General features: G+C 38.1%; 2 protein-coding genes across 5 annotated transcripts; one reads left to right on the top strand and one right to left on the bottom strand.

Moving 5' to 3' along the window:
- Positions 1-6,074: 6,074 nt before the first annotated feature.
- On the top strand, positions 6,075-20,689 carry LOC147159774 (tetraspanin-8-like). 4 transcript variants are annotated; one of them, XM_086059909.1, is made up of 11 exons: positions 15,032-15,936; positions 16,169-16,209; positions 16,791-16,869; positions 17,094-17,159; positions 17,268-17,384; positions 18,203-18,277; positions 18,365-18,460; positions 18,530-18,619; positions 19,882-19,944; positions 20,059-20,138; positions 20,239-20,689. In XM_086059909.1, the coding sequence occupies exons 2-11, from the start codon at positions 16,181-16,183 to the stop codon at positions 20,255-20,257; spliced, it is 714 nt and encodes a 237-aa protein (XP_085916035.1). In that variant the 5' UTR covers positions 15,032-15,936; positions 16,169-16,180; the 3' UTR covers positions 20,258-20,689. The 4 variants fall into 4 exon arrangements, with proteins under 4 accessions (XP_085916034.1, XP_085916035.1, XP_085916031.1 ...); XM_086059905.1 differs by having other exon boundaries at positions 15,038-15,936; positions 20,059-20,142; XM_086059908.1 differs by lacking the exons at positions 15,032-15,936; positions 16,169-16,209 and adding an exon at positions 6,075-6,368 and having other exon boundaries at positions 20,059-20,142.
- On the bottom strand, positions 9,337-15,709 carry LOC147159775 (uncharacterized). Its single transcript, XM_086059904.1, has 2 exons — positions 15,103-15,709; positions 9,337-10,243 (listed from the first exon to the last, which is right to left on the bottom strand). The coding sequence occupies exons 1-2, from the start codon at positions 15,307-15,309 to the stop codon at positions 9,443-9,445; spliced, it is 1,008 nt and encodes a 335-aa protein (XP_085916030.1). The 5' UTR covers positions 15,310-15,709; the 3' UTR covers positions 9,337-9,442.
- Positions 20,690-20,767: the final 78 nt, after the last annotated feature.

Raw genomic sequence — 20,767 nt, 5'->3', positions numbered from 1 at the left:
AAAAAAAAAAGTATTCTTAATATCCACTCAAACTGTGCCGCAAACATTTTGTTTCAACGTGTATGAAGTTACTGATATTTTGTCTGAACATTTAGAGGTTAGTCCGAGTCAAGAAAGATTATTTTTGACATTTCCAAACAAATCGCAGAATCTTCATAAGCTTTAAACGGCAAAAGCAGCCAGTGGAGGGTGGCCAAAACAGTTAAATGAGTATAAAGTAGAAGAGTATAAGTGACATTAAATGCTACAATAAATGAAAGTCAAAGTAAAGTGGCCAACTGCCATTTTTTGGGCAGTTTTTCCAGAATTCCACATTTTTCCCTCACCAAAAAAATACATACAAAGTAAATGACCTTAAAAAAAAACTTCTTCACCCTAATTTTCATATACCAATAAATCCCCAAATTTCACATTTATCCCGTTTCTCTAATTAGGTGATCATTTACATATTTAACTCCTCCTACCGCATTTCTTAACCAATTCAAGCCATTTCAATCGAAAATTAATTCCACAACGTTTCACTTCTGTCCTTTCTACAGAAGTTGCATTCTCTAATTTGAAACAGTATATGTAAATATATATATATCTATATATATATATGAAGAAAGCATTCAATTGAAACTTAAAACCTACAGAAGGCTACAAACATCTGTTCACATAGCAACACAGGCCAACCTCCAGGGTTAAAAAAAAAAACATTCAAGTGGAATTTTTCTTAAACGTGTTATTTCCAAGCAGCAAAAGTATGTCACCAGCAACCTGGATGTTGAGAATGCCTCTCCGCGAGATTGCTTGTGTTTATCAGCTCAGACGGACTGGTGCCTTCAGGCGCTTCGGGCCTCTTTGTTTCATTAGCATCATTTGATTACCAGCGTCTGAATGTATCACTGGCATCACATTCGCGGCTGAAGGCGCCGTCTGTGTTTGAGTGGGATGATAGTGGAAGGAATGTGACTCAGAGGCAGAGACTCGGGCGTGCAGCATATCCTCACGCCTATATCGGGGGGGGCAGGCAAGTTTGTGGGAAAATGTGAGACTTTAATGGTGGAATAACATTTGCGTGATTGCCGTGCTGCCCTTGATTAACCCAGCCCTCCTCAAAAAAGCTCATTTGGAAAAATATATATATTTTAATATTTCTTCTCCTATAGTGGACTCCACGCATACTCGCGGCTTGGTAACCGTGGATTCACTTTTTTTCCCCCACTTTTTAATTTTGGTGCGGGGTATTTGGGGGGATTAAACCACCATGTCTTGTGAAAAATGTATATTGGAGGTTTATCAGCATTTTTTCCATTATTTTTTTGGGGGGGGGGGGGTTACAAAAAAAATAAGTTGTAATTTCACAATTCACCACTAGATGGCAGACATGGCTTAGTTGCGGTTACACCAGGTCTTGTACTGCTCTCATAAGAGGTGAGTAGGCCTAATTTATTTTAATTTTTTTGCTGATTTGGAATGACATGCAGTACAAACATAGTACTTGAACAATATTACAATTTTCAGCGCTTGAAAACTGCACAAAATGAATACTTGCACAACACAAGCAAACCACCTTCACATGAGCCTCATATATACTATTAACTAGCATACTAGCCTGAACTCAACTTTTGTTATGTACAAAGTACACGCAATAATAAATGTTAGGGACGAAGTAGACTTGCTTAATCTGGATAGGCTACATCCATAAAGAACATTTTAATACGCATAAAAAAAATTTTAAAGTTTGACTCATTAATACAATCCCAATAGAGATGACCACGGCATGTTATTTCATCTTAATTATTTTATCTTAAAAAACTGCTTCATCCGTAATCACGTTCTTTTGCACTCGGTTAATGACAAAATTGAGTCACCCAATTAGTTAGTTGGTTGGTTTTCGATATGCTTCACAGTTCTGACCTAACCCTAACCCAACGAATAATCTATTTACATACCAACCAGGCTGCCCTTAAATTAAGTCTGGGTGATGTGAACATATTTATAAAAAAAAAAAAAAAAAGTACACAGCATACAAACACAATGTGAAAATCAAGTATCTTTCAAATGTCAGGAGTTGCTTGGCAACAGCCGCAGAGGTGAATTGCAGTGCAAAATGGTGGCAGAACAAAAAAATTAAATAAAATTGCTACATAAGTGTGAACCGTTCTTAAAAGCTACCATAGGGCGTGTGTAAAAAAAAATTAAAGAATGAAAAGCCCTTTTAGACCATATACATCCACAGTGTGTGCTGAAATAATTTGTACATTTGCATCACTCAAGGACATATTATAGCATTGCGGGTGGGTTAACTCATTCGTTGCCATTGACGTCTATAGACGTCAAAAATCCATTTGAACCACAAATTTGTTTTTTTAATATTCTAATTTCGTTGAGGCGGTAATTGGTGTCAAAACTTTGCGAACCACTGTGATAAATGATACGCAAATGTTAACGCTGATGTAATTCGAACTCTTCTTAATGAAACTGATGTTAAAAAGGCGCTCTATTCACACCGCAACTCCTGGAAGCAGTCTTTATCCCGCTGCCATAGCGACCGTGGCGCGTTCGAGTCGTCAACCTCTAGTTGAAGGTGCCAGATATTCTGTTCAGCTGTAAAAAGCTGTCCTTGGAGGGTTCAACTGAAAATATTTGAGCCATAGAAAATGCATTCTTTTCAATATTAGCGGGCCAATGAAAGGAAGTCCTTCAAGGCCCTCCCTTGCAAACGCATGTTTTCATTGTGCAAGTCTGACCATTTGAAGGTGCAGTTGGTAAAGCAGCTCGCAGGTGAGATGACACAAAACAAATGACCATCCTCATGCGCTGCTGCGCATGAGGAATGACAGCTGCAAATTGTTGACCTTGACCTAATCAGTCAGTGGGAAGAAGACATCATTTCTCATTACTTTCTGTCGAAAATAAATCACGTGATTTATGACCTCATCTGTCAACCAGAGGGATACTGTAATTGTTTTCAAGAATTCCAATACCTTTACTTTAGTGTATGCCCATCAGATCATTAGTTTTTGATAACAAAAAAAGTATATTCTGGAATAGGCTGCTGTGGCTCTCAAATTTTATTGATTGATTTATTTTTAGTTTCTTTTAATACAACTGAACTGTAAGTCGCAAATGAATTTGAATCATTAAATCACTCTAAAGTGATTTGAAAATAAATCTTTGAAAGAAAAGTGCACAGGCAGCCATTTGAGAAATCATCTAAAAAATAAAAAGTGCCATTAATTCGAATGTTCAACTGTGTTTACAACGTATGAGGCCATTAAATGATTCTGGAATTTTTTAATTTAATTAATTTATTTTTTTACTTTTACTTTTTTTAATTCAATTTGTTCTAATTTTTTAGAGCGGGTTTGTTTTTATTTTTGGGAAAATGTTCTGCTTTAGTATGGATTTTTTTTTTTTTTTTTTACTTTTACTTTTTTATATACAGTTTGTTCCAAATATTTTTTTAAAGCGGGTTTGTTAGTTTTTAATTTTTGGGAAAATGTTCTGCTTTTGTATGGGTTTTAATAGTTTTAGTTTCTTAAGGTATGGAGTATTAGTCGATTGCAAGATAATAATAAAAAGTCGCAAATTAATGTGTATACTGTAAAATAAACTGCAATTCCCAAAAGATTATTCAACTTTCCTTCGAAATGTAAAATTACCCCAAATATACTATATATAAACGAGACTGCTATCAATATAGTTACCGGTAGTTTTAGTTATATAAACGCACAATTTGGTTTGAGTATTTCATTTGTTTCAATTTTAGTTAAACCGCAACTGCTTTTATGGAACAAAACAATTCTGTACATCTTAAAGTAAAATTTTGAATAACTCTTAAAATAACAGAACTGCCATAGTGCTTTCCTTTCTTTCCTTCTTGGATGATGAGAGTCAGTCTTATTTGTTTGGTTTTTCCGCACAAAAGAGACCAAAAATGTTCAAATAATAAAAATAATGCAATCAATCTTGATTTCAAAGTCCCCCCCCCCTCCACACACACACACACACACTTTATATGTTGTACTATTGTGTAAAAGTGTGTACTCACTACATGCTACACATGTGAGGGGCCTCTTTTTTTTCTCTTTTTTAATTTATTTTTTACAGTAATTCAGTCTACTTCAAATGGTTTGCTGGGCCTTTCCCTCCATTTGCCCTTCAAACAACATTCATCCTTGTGGCGCCATGGCAACAAGGAACACTCACGACAAAGCAGCGACAGATATGAAAAGGCTTACTTGCGTAAGATATATTTGAAGGAAACCGTGTTTTCGATTCAACTGTGCCACTGACAAACAAGCTTGTTATTGCTGGTCTGTGAGAGTCCAAAGTCGCTGGGAAACAGCACTTCTGCTTTAACTTCATGTGTGGGAACGCAAAATTGTTTCATTTTTTGTGTGCGTACACTTTTTCTTTTTCTTTTTTATTACTGTCAAATCAGATCAAATTTGACCCAAACACTATATAAGGGTCATCTCATTTTATAAGCGTTAGCATTTGATAGCCATGCAATGTTTTTCATCAATGACAACAAATGCGCAACACGTGTATTTATTAGAAGATATAATTGCCGATCCAAGTCACTCTAAAAACGTGAACCAGTTTCAACGCAATTGCACAAAGTTACTTCCTTGACAATCTTCCTTCAGATGTTGCAGTTTTTGACCTTGGGAGAAATCAGCATGCATGGCAAGCGAAGGGCCCATCAAAATGGAAATGATTACGGCTCTGAGCAGAAAAGTGGGAGTGGACGCATCGTGTGATGGTCGAGCGCCAAAAATTCCCCCAAAAATGTTTACAACTGGGGCAATAGAGAAATTGGTCATTAGTAAAACTGTGTTTGCAATCATTTTTGTACAGAGGTATGACTTTGGCAATTGTCAACTTATTCGGGAAACAACCAGATTCAAATGATAAGTTAAAGATATAAGGGAATGGTTTTACAATATTTAAAATGAGCCTTTTCATCAAAAACATATCAATGTCATGACAATCAGTTGATGTTTCCTTTTGGCACTTATGGATAATGTTTATCACTTCCTTTTCATTGGTTGCTGAAAGATAAAGTGAGGAAAGATTATTTGTAATAGTTGTGTTTGGGTTGTTCCCTCCATGGTTTGGGATAACCATTTGCCAAATCATTTGCAAAGAACTGGTTGGAATTATTTATGATATCATTCATGTTATTGTGTGTCCCGTATTTGTCCATAAAATAATTAGGGTATGTCGTTTTTGCAGATTGTTGCTTAATTAAACCACTGAGAACATCTCAAGTTCTTTTTATATCATTTCGGTTTTCTGATAATAGGTTTTTATAATATAACTGTTTACTATGTCTGATAATATTATTTTTGTATCTCTTATATATCTTAATTCAGCTTCTTTTGTTTTTTATGTTATATATTTTTTATATTATATGCAAATATAAATCATACACGCTGTCTCTTTAATAGCGTGATGATGCCATTTCTGCTGAGTCATTTATCTCACTTTTTTTTCTCTTCCTCCAGATGGCTAAACAAGTTTGAGTAACAGAGTTGTCTGTTGAGCGCATAATTACTATTATTATTATTATTATTATTATTATTATTATATCAACAAAATCAACATTTTAGAGGTATTTTGCTCTTTTTTTAATAAGTCCTATAGCTATGGTTAAATTTTGTCTTGAGTGCTTCTTTCTGGATTCGGTGTATTTTATGGCGGGGACGGGAAATGTCATGTAAAATTTCTAGAGTGACTCTACTGCCATCTAGGGGTAATGACGGCACACAACATTTAAAGGTACTGAAACAAAAATGTTGTTTTTTCCATTATCTTAAAATCACTGCTTTTCAGAAAAAAAAACATTTATGCATAAGCATTTCTTCTAATTATGATTATGCTCTTCAAGCTATATAAAATTTGTCTTAAGTAATCATTTCATTCTATTTATAGCTATAGTCTAGACTCGTGTTCTGCAATCTGCCTCTTGGATCTTTCTGTTTGTTATAATTCTACTGCTTGACTGTTATTGCTATAAAAATGTATTTCTATCTTTGAAACGGCTTTACTTTCTTGTTTTTGTAGTCTTAACTGACAAGTGTAGTTTTATGTTTTAAGTTTTATATGTGCAGCTATATACTCATGCTTGTTTTATTTATTTATTTAACAGATTTATTCTAAACCTAATGATTTATTTTCGACTGCAGTGATCAAACCTTCCACACGCAAATTTCAACATTTTTGGAATCCTTTGAAAATATTACACTGATTTAAATTGTATTTTAATATATTTTTCTTTTCTTTTTTTACATGGAAAAACTCCCCCCAAAAATTCCAGAGACAAAATGAGAACGTGAACATCTGGTTGAGAAGGAGTTTCATCAATGAGGATGGTGAGTGTTTTTTTTTTTTTTAATTATGTTATTGTAAGACACTGTATCATTTTTGCAAAGTTTGAACATTAACGACAACTTTGTGCTTAAATATAGCAAAACTAATCTAATAATGATTCAATTAAAATGTATTGCACATTTAAAGTAAAGTAAATGTAAAATGTTGACTATTTAAAAGCAAGGTTTTGTACACTTATTTGTAACATAACCACTGGACCGCCAGTGATTATTTTACGTACCACTAGAGGGCATCTGCCCTACTACCGTGAATCATATCAAACTTGTCAAAATAAATTTTTACTCAACATATTGAATTGAACCTATAGAAAGGTTTATTATGATTTCCATCTGAAAGTAATCGTTGGGTTTAACTCGTTAGTATTAAAACAACTTGAAAGCTTTTTTAAATGAATGCTGTATAAAATATGTGCAGAGCGAAATATAAAACATAAAATAAGGAATGAAAATATCCAGAATTTAATTTAAAATGTAATTTAAATCAAATAAAATGATTGAAAATTTTAACAATAATATTAATAAATATTTCTTAAAATTTTGAAAAGTCAAAATAAATAAACTGCACTAATTTAATTTAATTGTACTTGAACGATATAACTTCATCAAAACATTAACATTAATTACATTAAGTAAAAATAAAAAATATATTAAAAATATTTAATTAAAGTAGAAGAATTTACTTCTAAATCTAAATCCAACTGAAAAATTAAATGACTAAACTCCAGTAAGGTTGCGTTTTTGTGAAGTACTTGTTTTTAATGTGATGAATGCAGGCAAAAACAACAACAACACCAGCATATTAAGTACCTCTAGGGATTAAAAAAAGAGAATTAATATTGTTACTTGGTATTATAAATAAACTATGACTAATATTTTTGATGATTATTGTCATCCTCCCCCTTTAAAAAATAATTGAATGACTCCCAACTCTTGATCTGTTTATGCCGGAAGGATAATTTAATCAAAGAGTTTAGCCCAATTAATGTCACTACCGACGCAGCTCCATTTTCTTTACAGCTTCATCACAAATCAAGATACTTATCGCAGACAAAGCAATATATATATATTTTTTTTTTAACTGCCTCGTCTGTCTCCTGGAGTGTTTCTTTCGTGGTTCCTCCCTTCACACTCCAATAATCCCTGACAAATTGGTAACAGTGCGAGCAGCAGTCACATGATCCAACCTTGAAAAGAAGTCAAAATAAAAGTTAAAGACGAGCTGGACTAGACACACAAAAAAAAACGCCATATCAGGAATGCAAGAGATAAACGCCTCCAAAGTAAAGGTCCACGTGCAGTTCAGCTATCCGAAGCGCTTGCACAACTTCCCCTCAAACTTGCTGCACGTCTACATGTTGATCATATTAACACTAATGCGCTTGTGCTTAGATAGCTGTTTCCAACTCACTGATTTTACACGGGGGGGGGGGGGGCGTAGCGACATCGCTAGAGTAGTTGAAGGGTTAGCTTGTGATTTTTGCGTTCATCTCCCCAAAAAGCTCAAGTAAAAGAAGTGCCGATTGTTTTCCCGCGCATGTGTGTGGGCAGTGCAAATACTCCTCACATGAAGTCATGTATTCCCAAAACAATCCAAGTCTGTGTCAAACTATTTCAAATGATTTCTCGGCTTTACGCTTTTGTTCCCGGCGCCCACGGCAGTCACATTTGCCCAAAAATCAGTATGCCAGGATATTGGCCACATTTTCTCACGGTTCCCTTGACAGGCAGCGGTTTACCAGTACGTTTCCTCCTCTCCGGGCTCGTCACGTTTTGATTTGTCCCCGACTGTTCTGTCAAGGCTTTCTAAATATAAAATTTTAAAATTTTAAAACGTGAACACGGGGCAGTTTTAGCCTTGTATGGCACGGCCCCCAGCTCCAGCAATGAACGACTATTTGGTCCACTGTCAATAAATAAATGACTAAATAAATAAATAAATGACAAAAAATTCAAAAATCTAATATATATATATATATATATATATATATATATATATATATATATATATAGTTGTTTTTATTTCCATTTAGATACATTTTTAAAATTTAATTTTCAAATGATATTTTTCTATATCTGCCTTTATTTTCACTTATAGTCATTTATTTATTTATTTAGTCATGTGTTTATTTTAAATTTGGGCAGTTTTGGTCCTCCATATTCATAGTCTGTCATTTTTTTTTTCTTTTTTTTTTTCTTAAGAGCTCAGTATTGTTCATTCGGAAATGTCATCATCATTGCTCTTTTTTTTTTTTTTAATATATATATATATATATATATATATATATATATATATATATATATATATATTTATTTATTTATTTTTTTGTGTGTGTGTGTGTGGGTGAGTATGTGTATGTGCGTGCGTGCGTGCGTGCGTGCGTGTATTTGTTAGCTCACCAGAAAACCTATTAGAAAAAATCTCATACCGTTCACCTAAACCGAACACCAGGAGACCCGAGGGGACCGAAGAAAACCAAGGAAGGCGAAATCCAGCACCGACCAGACACCCCCCACCAGAACTCCTCCCCAGCCCAAGAAACATCCAGACCCCAACAAATCCAAAAAACATAAAATCAGGGAGGCCTCAAGAGACCAAAGGAGAGACCGAGAAAAGGAAGGAAGGACAGACGAAGCCGCGTGAGATCCGCAGACACCAGCCTCCACCGATTCAATAACCTGAGGAGGAAACAGATTGTGTCTGAGTTTCGGTAGATGCTGGTGTGGTGGATCTGGCATGCATGAAAATCTCCACCAAAGAGGGGAGCCGACGACCCCCGCCGGAACAGAGCAAGCGCAACACCTCAGGGCCCCCCAGGCCGCGGCAGCGCCAAAGGACGCCCCCCGGGCCCCGCCAGGACACGGACAGGGGACCGCAGCACTGCTCTATACTGCGGCCCCCAACCGATGGCACCTCCACAAGCCCCCCCCCCCCCACAAGTTGTGTGGTGTATTAAAATTGGAGGGGAGTTGTAGGGTGAAGACGGTGTTTCCACCCTACCCCACCCCCCAAAGTGAGTTATGTGCCCTATATGTCTATAAAAGTGTATTGTGCAAACCTAGTGTAGTGAGTTAAGAGGAGTGACCAGCGGGGCCCTCCCCAACCGGGCGGGGGTAGGAGGCGCACCGGCCCACCAAGCCCCCACCCACCCCACCAGGACCCCGGCGGGCATATGGGACCCGCCCGCCGGGGCGATAGGGCTCGCCCCCCGGATACTGGGTCCCGCCCGAGGTGTCAGGACGCCCACCGGAGCGGGGCGGGCACGACACCAAACCCCAGCCACCCCTGCCGGCCCCCATAGCACCGAGACCCGGGCCATGGATGGAGCCCCCGGCCCAGGGGAGGGGAAGGAAGGCGTACCGGGGAGGGGGAAGGGAGGAGGGAAGGGGACGACAAGAAGGGCAGGGGGTAGCGGCAGGGACGCAAGGAGAGGGGGAGAGGAGGAGGAAGGGTGACGAGGGAGAGGGGACAGGGAGGCGGAGGACGGGCGGGGAGAGGCGAGGAGGGAGAGGCAGCAAGGGGGAGGAAGGGGGAGGGGAGAGGGAACCACCGAGCACCCCGGCGGCCCACAGGCCCCGAACCGCGTCGCCGGGCCCAGAGCGACGGACCGCGCCGGAACGGCGCCGCCCCCGACACCAGGGAAAGCCCCGCAACGCAGCACCCCCCAAGAGACCCAGGGAACGGCCAAGACGCAGACGCCACCCAGCAGCCAACAGAGGGGCAGACCCGCCCACTCCCCGCCAGGGGGGACAGCACCCACAGAATTAACCCACAGGCATGCCGTGAATCCGAATATCAACCCCTGGTGCCCATCGGAGGTGAATCCGCTCGATCCCGCTGGCAGCAGCCTGGTTCCTGACTATAGAAACACAACCATTAGTTACAAATTGCCTAATACAGAAACATCAATGCAAGTTATAACGCTGCTGTGGCTCTCGCTAACAGGCAGAATTAAAATCCAAGTTAAGGTTAAAAAATTCTATATACGTAGACCATGTTTCTTTAAATTTTGACATTTGGTTCTTATTTGAGGCAGATATTTTTTCCATTAAAATATGATTTATGAGGAGGTTAGACCATTGGTCGATATTCAAAGTTTGTTTATTTTTCCAGTTAACAAGAATTGTTTTTTTTGCGATAGTAAGGGCTACAAGTATAGATTGAAATTGTTTATGTGGTAAGTCAATTGTTGTTAAGTCACCTAGCAAACACAAGTTTGGAGAGAACGGTATCCTACAGTCCAAGACAGCGGAAAGTTTTTCTAAGACTTTAGTCCAGAAACACATAACCGGAGTACATAACCATAAAGCATGAAAATAAGTGTCTGTAGTGTTTTGTAAACACTGGAGACAAATGTCGGAGTCTGAGAGTCCCATTTTCTTCATCATATATTGAGTAATGTATGTTCTGTGAATAATTTTATATTGGATAAGTTGTAAATTTGTGTGTTTTGTCATTTTAAAAACATTTTCACAAACTTGAATCCAAAAGACAGATTCCGGAGCTATAGACAAGTCTGTTTCCCATTTTGAGATGGGTAAAGACGTTTTATCAGTATATGAAAGTAACTTATATATTTTTGAGAGTTTTTTTGTTGTTGTCGGAGAAAGCTTGGTAATATCTTTAGCTAAAACAGGCGGTTGGAGCGTACCCTAGAGTGTTGGAATTTGTTTCTTTATCATACTTTTAACTTGCAAATAATGTAAAAAGTTTCCGTTTTTTATTTTATATTTTTGGAGCAAGGATGTATATGATATAAACATATTATCTGAAAAGAGATGGTGGAGATGTGTAATTCCTTTCTGCTCCCACACATTCAAATAAAACGATTGGTTGTTAATTTGAAAGTCGGGGTTATGCCATAGGGGAGAAAGCCCGCTGGGCTCCACTTGGGCTTTTGTCATTTCTAGTGCCTTCCACCAGGCAGTCAGGGTGGCGGAAATCATTGGATTTTTAAAGCAGTTATGTCGCTTAATCGATGTTGTAATAAAGAGTAAATCTAGGAGTCTGAGGTTATTACAATCCTTCTGTTCTAGTTCCAGCCAACAGTTAGTATCTCTATTGGGTTGTGCCCATAAAATAATATATTGTAGCTGGTTGGCTATATAATAGTGCATAAAATTTGGTGCCTCTAGACCTCCTTTGGATTTATTTTTCTGAAGAGTAGATAGACTAATCTTTGCTTCTTTTTTTTTTCCAGTAAAATTTTGTAACGGCTGAGTCCAACAACTGGAACCAGTTAGCCGTAGGTTGAAATGGAATCATTGAGAAAAAATAGTTTATTTTGGGTAAAACTTTCATTTTAATAGTGGCTATTCGTCCTATTAGAGAAATAGGAAGATTATTCCAGCGCTCCAAGTCACTATAAATGCTATCCAGAAGTGGAGTGAAATTTAAATTAACTAAATCAGTTAATTTAGGTGAGATTTTTATGCCTAAGTATTTTAAATTACCTATAGGAAATGAGTAGTATGGGTCCTGGCTTGCAGGGTTCCATGAATTTTCTGTAATAGGTAGAAGTGTTGATTTTGTCCAGTTAATAGAATAGTCTGATAACTGTGAGAATTTAGTTATTAAGTTAAATACTTCCCCTAACGAAATAGCAGGCGTTTCTAAATAAAGTAAAATATCATCGGCATATAGATTAATTTTATGTTCTGTTACCCCAGAGTGAATTCCTTGAATCATTCTTTCCTGGCGTATGGCTAATGCAAGCGGTTCAATAAATATTGCAAATAATAAAGGCGACAGTGGGCATCCCTGTCTTGTGCCTCTCTGTAGAGTAAAACTCTTAGATATAATCCCATTAGTAGTAACAGTAGCTTTAGGAGAATCATATAATACTGACACCCAGTGAATAAATGACTTCCCAAAGCCAAATTTATTTAAAACAGCAAAGAGGAAGGACCAGTTAACTTTATCAAAAGCTTTTTCTGCATCCAATGATATAATAACTGCCTTTTTATCATGCCGCTGTGACATACTAATAAGGTTAAAGAGCCTTCTAATATTATTAGTAGAGTGACGCTCTTTAATAAAGCCTGTTTGGTCGCTATGAATGATTGTCGGGATTACTGTTTCTAATCTAGATGTAAAAGCCTTAGTGATAATTTTAATATCAGTGTTAATTAGTGAAATCGGACGGTAACTTGATGGAAGGGTCGGGTCTTTTTCTGGCTTTAATAAAAGTTTAATTGCTGCTGTATTCATGTGTGGGCGTATGTGACCATTAGTTTTAATTTCTGTTACTACTCTTAAGAATAGTGGAGCAAGCATTGACCAGAAGTGCTTTAAAAATATAGCCGGATAACCATCCGGGCCGGGTGCTTTGCCATTTGGCATACTATCTAGAGCACTGTACAACTCGTTTATAGTAAGTGGTGCATCTAACATATCTTTATATTCAGTAGTTACCTGAGGTATATTTAAGCTACTGAGGAATGCCTCAATATGCTCTGGGTTAGGTTTATTAGTTTCTGAGTATAAGTTGTGATAATAATTATAAAAAATTTGATTAATTTCTTCTGGTGATTGTGTACATTCACCAGTTGTACCTTTAATAGCCGTTATAAGCGATTTTTCCCGATTACGTTGAAGTTGGTTTGCAAGAAATTTACCTGATTTGTTATTATATTCAAAGTTGTTGTATCTCAATTGTTGTATTATAAACTCTGTCTTTTTAGTTAACATATCGTCTAACTGTATTTTTGTATTTTGTAAGTCAGTCCATATTTGGTTATTTGGGTTTATTGCGTACTCATCCGTCAGTTGTTTAATTTTATCTTCCAAGTCTTTTTCTAATTTTTGATCCTGTTTCTTTTTATAAGATGAATATGATATAATTTTACCTCTAATTACTGCTTTCCCAGCTTCCCAGAGAAGAGCTGGAGATAGGTCTGGAGAGTCATTTATTTCCAAAAAGTCTGCCCATTCTTTTCTTATAATTTTGTCAAATTCTGCGTCGTTTAGTAGTGAGATGTTAAAACGCCATGTAGGTGGTGGTTTAAAGGTATAATCAACTTGTAGGGAAAGGGAGACTGGTGCATGGTCGCTAATAATAATAGGATGTATTTTTGTAACGATTTTATCAGCAATAGAATTATTTGTAAGAAAAAAATCAATTCTTGAAAAGGACCGGTGCACAGCGGAAAAGAAGGTAAATTCCTTCTTATTTGGGTTTTTAAGTCTCCAGCTGTCGACGAGGCCAAAGTCATCCATATATTCCCCTATTACTTTTGTGGATTGTGATCGCCTTATACATGTTGTTTTATTAGAACGATCTATTAATGGATTTAAGGTTGTGTTAAAGTCTCCTCCAATAATAATAGTAGAGTTCGCTGCTAATTCAAACAGCTTAGAGAAAAATTCATGGAAAAAAGCCGGATCATCATTATTAGGGGCATATAAATTACCGAATGTATATATTTTATTAAATATAGTCACCTGAATAATAATGTATCGGCCCTCTGGGTCTGTTATTGTATTATTTAGAGTAAAGAGTAAATTCTTATGTATGAGTATACAGACTCCCCTTTGTCTACTGTTATAAGGGGCAGAGTACGCTTGGCTAAAATTTTTATCAATAAGTAATTTTTCTTCAGATTTTTGTAGGTGGGTTTCTTGTAGGGGGCAAATATCTGCTTTTAATTTTAAGAGATGGTCTAAAGTTTTTATTCTTTTTGCCTGTGAGCGAGCGCCACAAACATTCCAGGAAACCAGAACTAATTTATGCATACAAATAATATAAACTCAGTCCTATGTATATATCTGTATAGGCCATTTGTCACCACTGGCATGTTATAGGATAGAATCAAAGTGGTTAGGTGATTTATATAGTTTGTATAAAATATGAGGTAACGTATAAGGTAACATGTAAGGTAATGTGTAAGGTAACGTGTAAGGTAACGTGTAAGTAAATAAAACAGTGCAAAAACGAGTAGGGCGGTGAAAGTGAAGGAAATTAACAGGGGATTAAACATAACAATACACCAGTAACCCCAGCGAGATTTTTTTTTTTTTTTAATATACTTTAGATATAGTTGTGTATTAATATTATATTTATAATATAGCCTAAACATAATAAGTATTCATATTTTTGGTTTTATAACCACATATACAGTATATGTATACACCTAGTAATCAAACTAAGTTTAGTTCCACCAATGCTAATTAGAACAGCCAGGGAGTGGAATTGGGGTTCCGGAATAGTTGGCCATCGATATATAACTTATCAACGGCTATCGTAGTCCGTTTACCCTCCTGCCTATTTTGTTTCATTATAGGAAACAGTACCTTTCGCCGCTCATTGATCTCTCTCGGGAATTGATCATTCATTCCAAATGAGGTCCCTTTAAGCTCCCGTCCTTTACTTTTAACAAATAATTTCTGTTTAAAATGCTCAAACTTGGCAATAATAGGACGGGGTTTGTTGCCTCTACGGGCTCCAAGCCGATGTACCCGGTCAAAAGAGATGTTATTTACCGTCTCCTGGGGAATTTTTAATGAATTCGTCATAAAAAAATTTATCTCAACCTCTGGGTTATCAGAGGTATTCTCAGATATACCTGAGAATATTAAATTATCCCGCATACTACGGGATTGTACATCTAAAACTGTTTCTTTTAGCGTTTTATTCTCTTTTTTCATAGTTTCCAGCTCGGCTGAAACAGCCGTGAGTGTAGAATGTAGCTCGGCATTTTCCTGTTTAAGGACACTTACCTGCTGACTGATGAATTCCATGCTTACTTTTAATTCTTTGACGTCCTCGAGGATGAGGCCGAGGACGTCAAGTTTTTTATTTATGGACTCCAGCACACTGACCGAAACGTCCGTAGTGGTTAGGTCGTCCGTGTCCGTCGCTGAATCGTTTTTCCTCTTCTTCGAAGAAGGTTTCTTTGACGGTTTCTCGACGGAAGGATCCTCCATCGCGCAGCTGTAAAAATATCCGTCGATGAAACGTTCAAGGTCCTCCACGTTGGGTGGTATTTCAGATCTGCCGGATGAAAGAGAGAAGAGAAAAGCCAAGATATATGATGGTTAAATTTGGATTAGTTTAGTATAATAGAGCTAGTTCTATCTTAGCAGCAGGGCGCCGCCATGTTAGGGTTTCTGGTCTCGCTGTAGGTCTTGCGATAGTCACAGCATCTCGTGAGCGACTTCATAGTCTGTCATGTTTACCCTCCCGTTCACCCGTGTCGCCTTTTTGTCCGTGGTGGCCTGGAAGATAGCGTAAACGTATAGCTAAAAATCCCAAGACCGCCCCCCAGCTCCCCTGTGATGATTTGGGAAGAGGAAAAAGGGGGGACGCAAGCTTGCCAAGCATGTGGAAATCTGGCCCCAGTTGTTTATGTAAACGTGACATCGAAAGAGTGAACGGAATACCAAGGTGACGTGTTGCACAGATGTTTTATGCTCTCGCCGTGACCCCGAAGGTCAACCCTGCTGAAGCTTTGAGACATGGCTGTACCTTATTTTTTGCTGTAACTACTCATCATCGTGTTGGAGCTGGAGGAATAACCCTCTGAATTTCGTCATTCGTTTCATCTCATACAGGTGTGGACAAAAATCTTGTTGCATCCATTTATAGCAACAAAATATTCGTAACATAAATAATGGTTGTGCTTTTTACCTGTGTGTTGTTCTGCGGGGGCTGGACTTGATTAATGGAATTTTGTATATGTGTAGCCTATACAAAAATGTTATTCTCAGTGGTATCTGAAGCCCTCGACTTATCTTGACAGTGTTCTTGCTGTGAGAATCAACATTGAACCGCTTTCCTTTTTAGGTTTGAAAGAGGATGAAAAAAACCAACACTAGAAGAGTCAGGTTAGGTTTGGCTGTTTTTGTGCAGTGACTCGTCAGGAAGTGTGTCTGTGTGTTCACTTTGTGTGTACTTCCAGCACACTAAATGGCTTGTGTGTGTGCGGTCGGGTTACAACACCAAAGACAATGCATGCTTTATTATTGCTGAGAGGGAACCAAGTCGCACCAGCGTGCGTGGTTTTTTGTTTTTAATCCCACCGACGGGTTTCATGTTCTCTTTGTAGCCTTAAAGGCACTGTGACAAGATTTGAAAATTTGCATTCCTGTGCACGGGGCACATCTGGATGGAGGCGTTGGGGGAGAGGAGTTCCCCCTCCTTACATCAGGAAAAAAAAATAAAGTGTGATGGTTGAACAATGCGCACATCTGTTCAACTTTCTTCCCAAATATCCTTCGTTTCGCACCCCCCAGTCCCCAATGCTGTTCTGATACCGCCCCACCTCCCCTCCATTTCCGCTGCTCACCAGCAGAATAGCAAGTTAGGGAGGAGGGGGTGCGGTTTTCTGTCTTTTTGTTTTGCACATTTGTAAACGTCAGTGCGCCGTGAGGACATATTCCTCTACTTTTTGTTTGTTTGTCTGCAGAAGGATTGCCGGAGACAAAATGGGGAAAGTGAACATCTGGTTGAAAAAGAGTTTTGTCATTGCTGCAAGTCTGATGACGGTGAGTGTGCTGTTTTATTTATTTATTTATTTATTTTCATGCATACTTTTCCACCGCATTATTATGCAACATTACTGCTTGTTGGGACTCATGCAACATATTTCCCAGTGGAGGACAACTGATTTCTTAGGTAACAAGCTCCCCAAAGGTTATGGAGTAGCTCCTAACTTGTGTGTTTGTCAGTGATAACAAAAGTTTTATTTCTTTTTTTTCCCTCGTCACAGATCATCGGAGCGCTCATGTTGGCTGGAACGCTGTTCAGCCACGGGCACTTCTCACGAGACGAGCAGGTAACACAGCGAGGGACATACGTAACTGTCGTTTTTAGTTTTTGTTTTTTGGTTGGTTGACTTTCCTATTAAACCCTCATGAGAGTTATGACATTGACAAATCCACAGATAGAACATATGATCGTGGGCATCCACGTCATGTACACTGTGTCCATCACCATCCTGCTCCTGCCCATCATCGGCTTGTACGGTGCCTGCAAAGAGAAGAGATGGGTGCTCATTGTGGTGAGGTGAAAACACACAGGAGGACAAAAGTGGCAAACTTACTCACACTCTCTTCTTAAGTAGAAATAGAGATACTTGTGTAAAAATTTGTTGTATTTTTTAATTTAAAATTATTTTTTTTAAATTAAAAAAAACTCTGGTAAAAGAAGTACTGCTTCAATTGCTTTACTGTACTTAAAAAAAAAAAAGTTGAGACGTTACTAAAAGAGTGTTTCTAAAAGTGTGGTATGAGTACTTCTAGTCGAGTGGTATGCAGGCTCTCTCTAGTGGCACGACTGTATTTAATCCAGAACAATATACATGAGTACCTGTATTTGTTCAAATCATTTCAGTTGTATTTAACTTTTTCAGATGCAACTGGGGCCTTAGGCAAGGTGGACGGAATTATGAACAGTTCCAAATAGCAGTCAGTTTTCACCCGAAACCTGCAGCCAAAAAACAAACAAAAAAACAATGTCATGAAAAGCCCATTAGATAATATGGAACTTATTTGGGGTAAATGAGAGGTATTTTAAATAGCAGGTATATGTTGACTCCCATTGTAAATGAATGTGATTGGTTATTTCTAAACATAGGCTCATCTCTCTTGTAAGAGGGTGTGCTCACTTATGCAACTTCAATCATCTCTTTTTCTTCCCCTCTTGAAAAAAAATTAATTAAAAAATCACTTGCATTCTACAAGTGATAGTGAAAAAAGTTTTGGAATACTTTATTTTGGTCTCCTTTTTATAGATCACAAAAACTTGGCATTTGAAAAGGGGTGTGTACACTTTTTATATCTACTGCATTTTTGACCCGTTTGTTGTTTTGTATCTCAGTTCACAATTGGAATGATCCTGTGCAGCCTGTTTGTGCTTTGCATTGCCGTCAATGTGCTGATCATGCGATCTGCGGTAATGCCAAGATGCGTTTTCTTCACTTTCTCGCCAAATCTGAAGAATTACTGTGCGAGTATTCCATGCGTGTTCTCTCTCTTGCAGATGGTTTATGGCGTGTCCGGATTGTACCTACACATGCAGCCAATTATCAACGCCAGTGAGATGGATCTGGCAGTCCTGCAGGAGACCCAAACAGAAGTGGGTGACATCAGCTGGCGCAAGGACAAAATGGAGGAGGACTTCTCTGTGCTAATGTTTGCTTCCTAGTTGGGGTGCTGCGGAGTGCAACAGGGCTACATGGAGTGGGGCTACAACATCTCCGAGTCCTGCCTGTGCAACGACACCTTGGCCGACTGTGTGAGTACGCCAAATATGACACATTTGATCATGCATAGGCGAAAATTTACAATGTATTGAGACTATAATTGTAGTGCTATCCTGTGCAAAAAAAAACGGCTAATCTTACTTCAGCTAGCATTTCCTTTTGTTTCTTTATGTATTGTACTGCCCCCTGATAGCCAAAGACTGCACACCACAGGGTGCCATACAAGTTCAAATTGTTCAGTTCTTTACGTTCTCTTGTCAGGGGTCAGCAACCTTTCCTGTCAAAAGAGCCATTGTAGGCCAAATAAATAACAAATGCGTCTGGAGCCGCAAAACATTTGATGATTGTGATGAAGGAAACAGTGTGTTCGTTTTAGTCCAATCACCTGACTCAGGGCCCAAGAGCTAATTTGAGCTGCACCAAAACAGAAAAATATGCAGCATCCAATACTTTGGGATTCATTTTCTTACCTTTGGTCTTCTGCTTTTTATTATAATTATTATTATTTATTTATTTTTTTCACGCTTCGTTTTTCCTTTTTTCGACTTTTGTTGTTGGTAGATTTTCTGCCTTTCTGTCAAATTTCTGACATTTTTGGCAATTTTATGGACATATGGTAATTTTTTGCCTCTCTTCTTCCTTTTTTTAGACATGTTACGGTGATTTAAAAAAAAATGTAATTTTTGGCAATTTTGTGGACATTTTTGGTGATATTTACGGGATTTCTTTTGGGGTGGGGGGCATTTTATAGTTACTTTTTGAACATCTTCTTTCCTGCCGTTTCTTAAATCAGTATTCTGACTTTTTGGGCAACTTTGTGGACATTTTATGGTAATTTTCAGAATTTGTTCTTTTTTTTTTGGACATGTTATATCTACTTTTTAAACATTTTTCATTTCTTTCTCTTTATTAAATTCTCCGACATTTTGGGCATTTTCTTGGACATTTTATGGTAATGTTTCCCCTTTTCCTCCTCCCTTTTGGACATTTTTGTCTTTACCTTTTGTCTCTCTTTTTCTGACAGCTTAAAATTTTTGGCTCTGACATTTTTTTAATATTTAATTCTTCTTTTTTTTAATCAAAATTATTCATTCCATTTAAGAATATTTTATCTAAAAAATATATAAAATGTAAACAATTAAAATAATGTCTACTAATGTTTTAAGAGCTCCACTGGGAGCCACAGGTGAGGGACTAAAGAGCCACGTATGGCTCCAGAGCCGCAATTTGCAGACCCCTGTCTTATATAAATAGAAGTTCTTTACTGGCCCTGTTGCTGTCATTTGTGTCCCAGGTGCCCGCCCCCAGGAACAGCAGCCTGTTCATAGAGAACACGCCGGTCATGATTTATAAAGAGGTACAGTACATAGTTTTGTTGAGCATTCACGTAAATCCGTACATACAAACTGCTGCAATCTAATCTCATACAGTTATTAGTTCAAATTAGGTGAAACGTGTTTGTCTGTTGCAGCCGTGTCTCCCGATGTTCATCTCACATTTAAACGTGGCCATCAACATAGTGGCGGGCATCTCACTGGGCTTGACTTCACTGTGGGTAGGACGCTCTGGATGTCTGTCCATCAATTTAAAAAAAAAAAAAAAAAGCACAAGGACTTTGAATCCACCACACTGGCATCTTGTTCCTCCCCAGATGTTGTCCTGCGCGTTGAGCATCGCCATCCTGTGTCAGCTGAGACCGAAAAAGGACACGTTGGTGGTGGCGTACAGTCGAGAGGCCAAAACGGGCAACTACGCCGTCCTCGCCGAGCCCGCCGAGCCCGCCGGGCTCACCTGATCGCCTCTCCAGAACGAGTATCGGCGCGCCAGAAAGTATTAACGTCCAATATGTGACCTCTCAGGTCAAATGTGTGAAATCAGAGCTTACTTCTAACTTAACCGGAATTCGCATCCTCTGATTAGTGAACGTGTCGTGTTGTATTGTGTGCAATTGAACAAGTGTGTGAGTCCTCAAATGACTTTTGCATGTAAAGGAATTTCATGATGATGTTTTAGCTGTGGTGTTTACATTGTTTCTTATTGTTTGTTTTAAAATTGAACATTGAATTGTGCAATAAAATGATTGCATTTTTGCTCTTGTTGGAGAGATTAGTTTTTGTTTTTTGTACATTTAAACAAAAAGGGGATTACGATTTATGTATATACTGGTTTGACATTATAGC

The sequence above is a fragment of the Leptonotus elevatus genome, chromosome 17 (assembly GCF_054856555.1).
Source record: "Leptonotus elevatus isolate MCC_2025b chromosome 17, RoL_Lele_1.0, whole genome shotgun sequence".
Lineage (NCBI taxonomy): Eukaryota > Metazoa > Chordata > Actinopteri > Syngnathiformes > Syngnathidae > Leptonotus > Leptonotus elevatus.
Note: the sequence above shows the minus strand (reverse complement) of the source record. Positions and strands in the feature narration are given on the sequence as shown.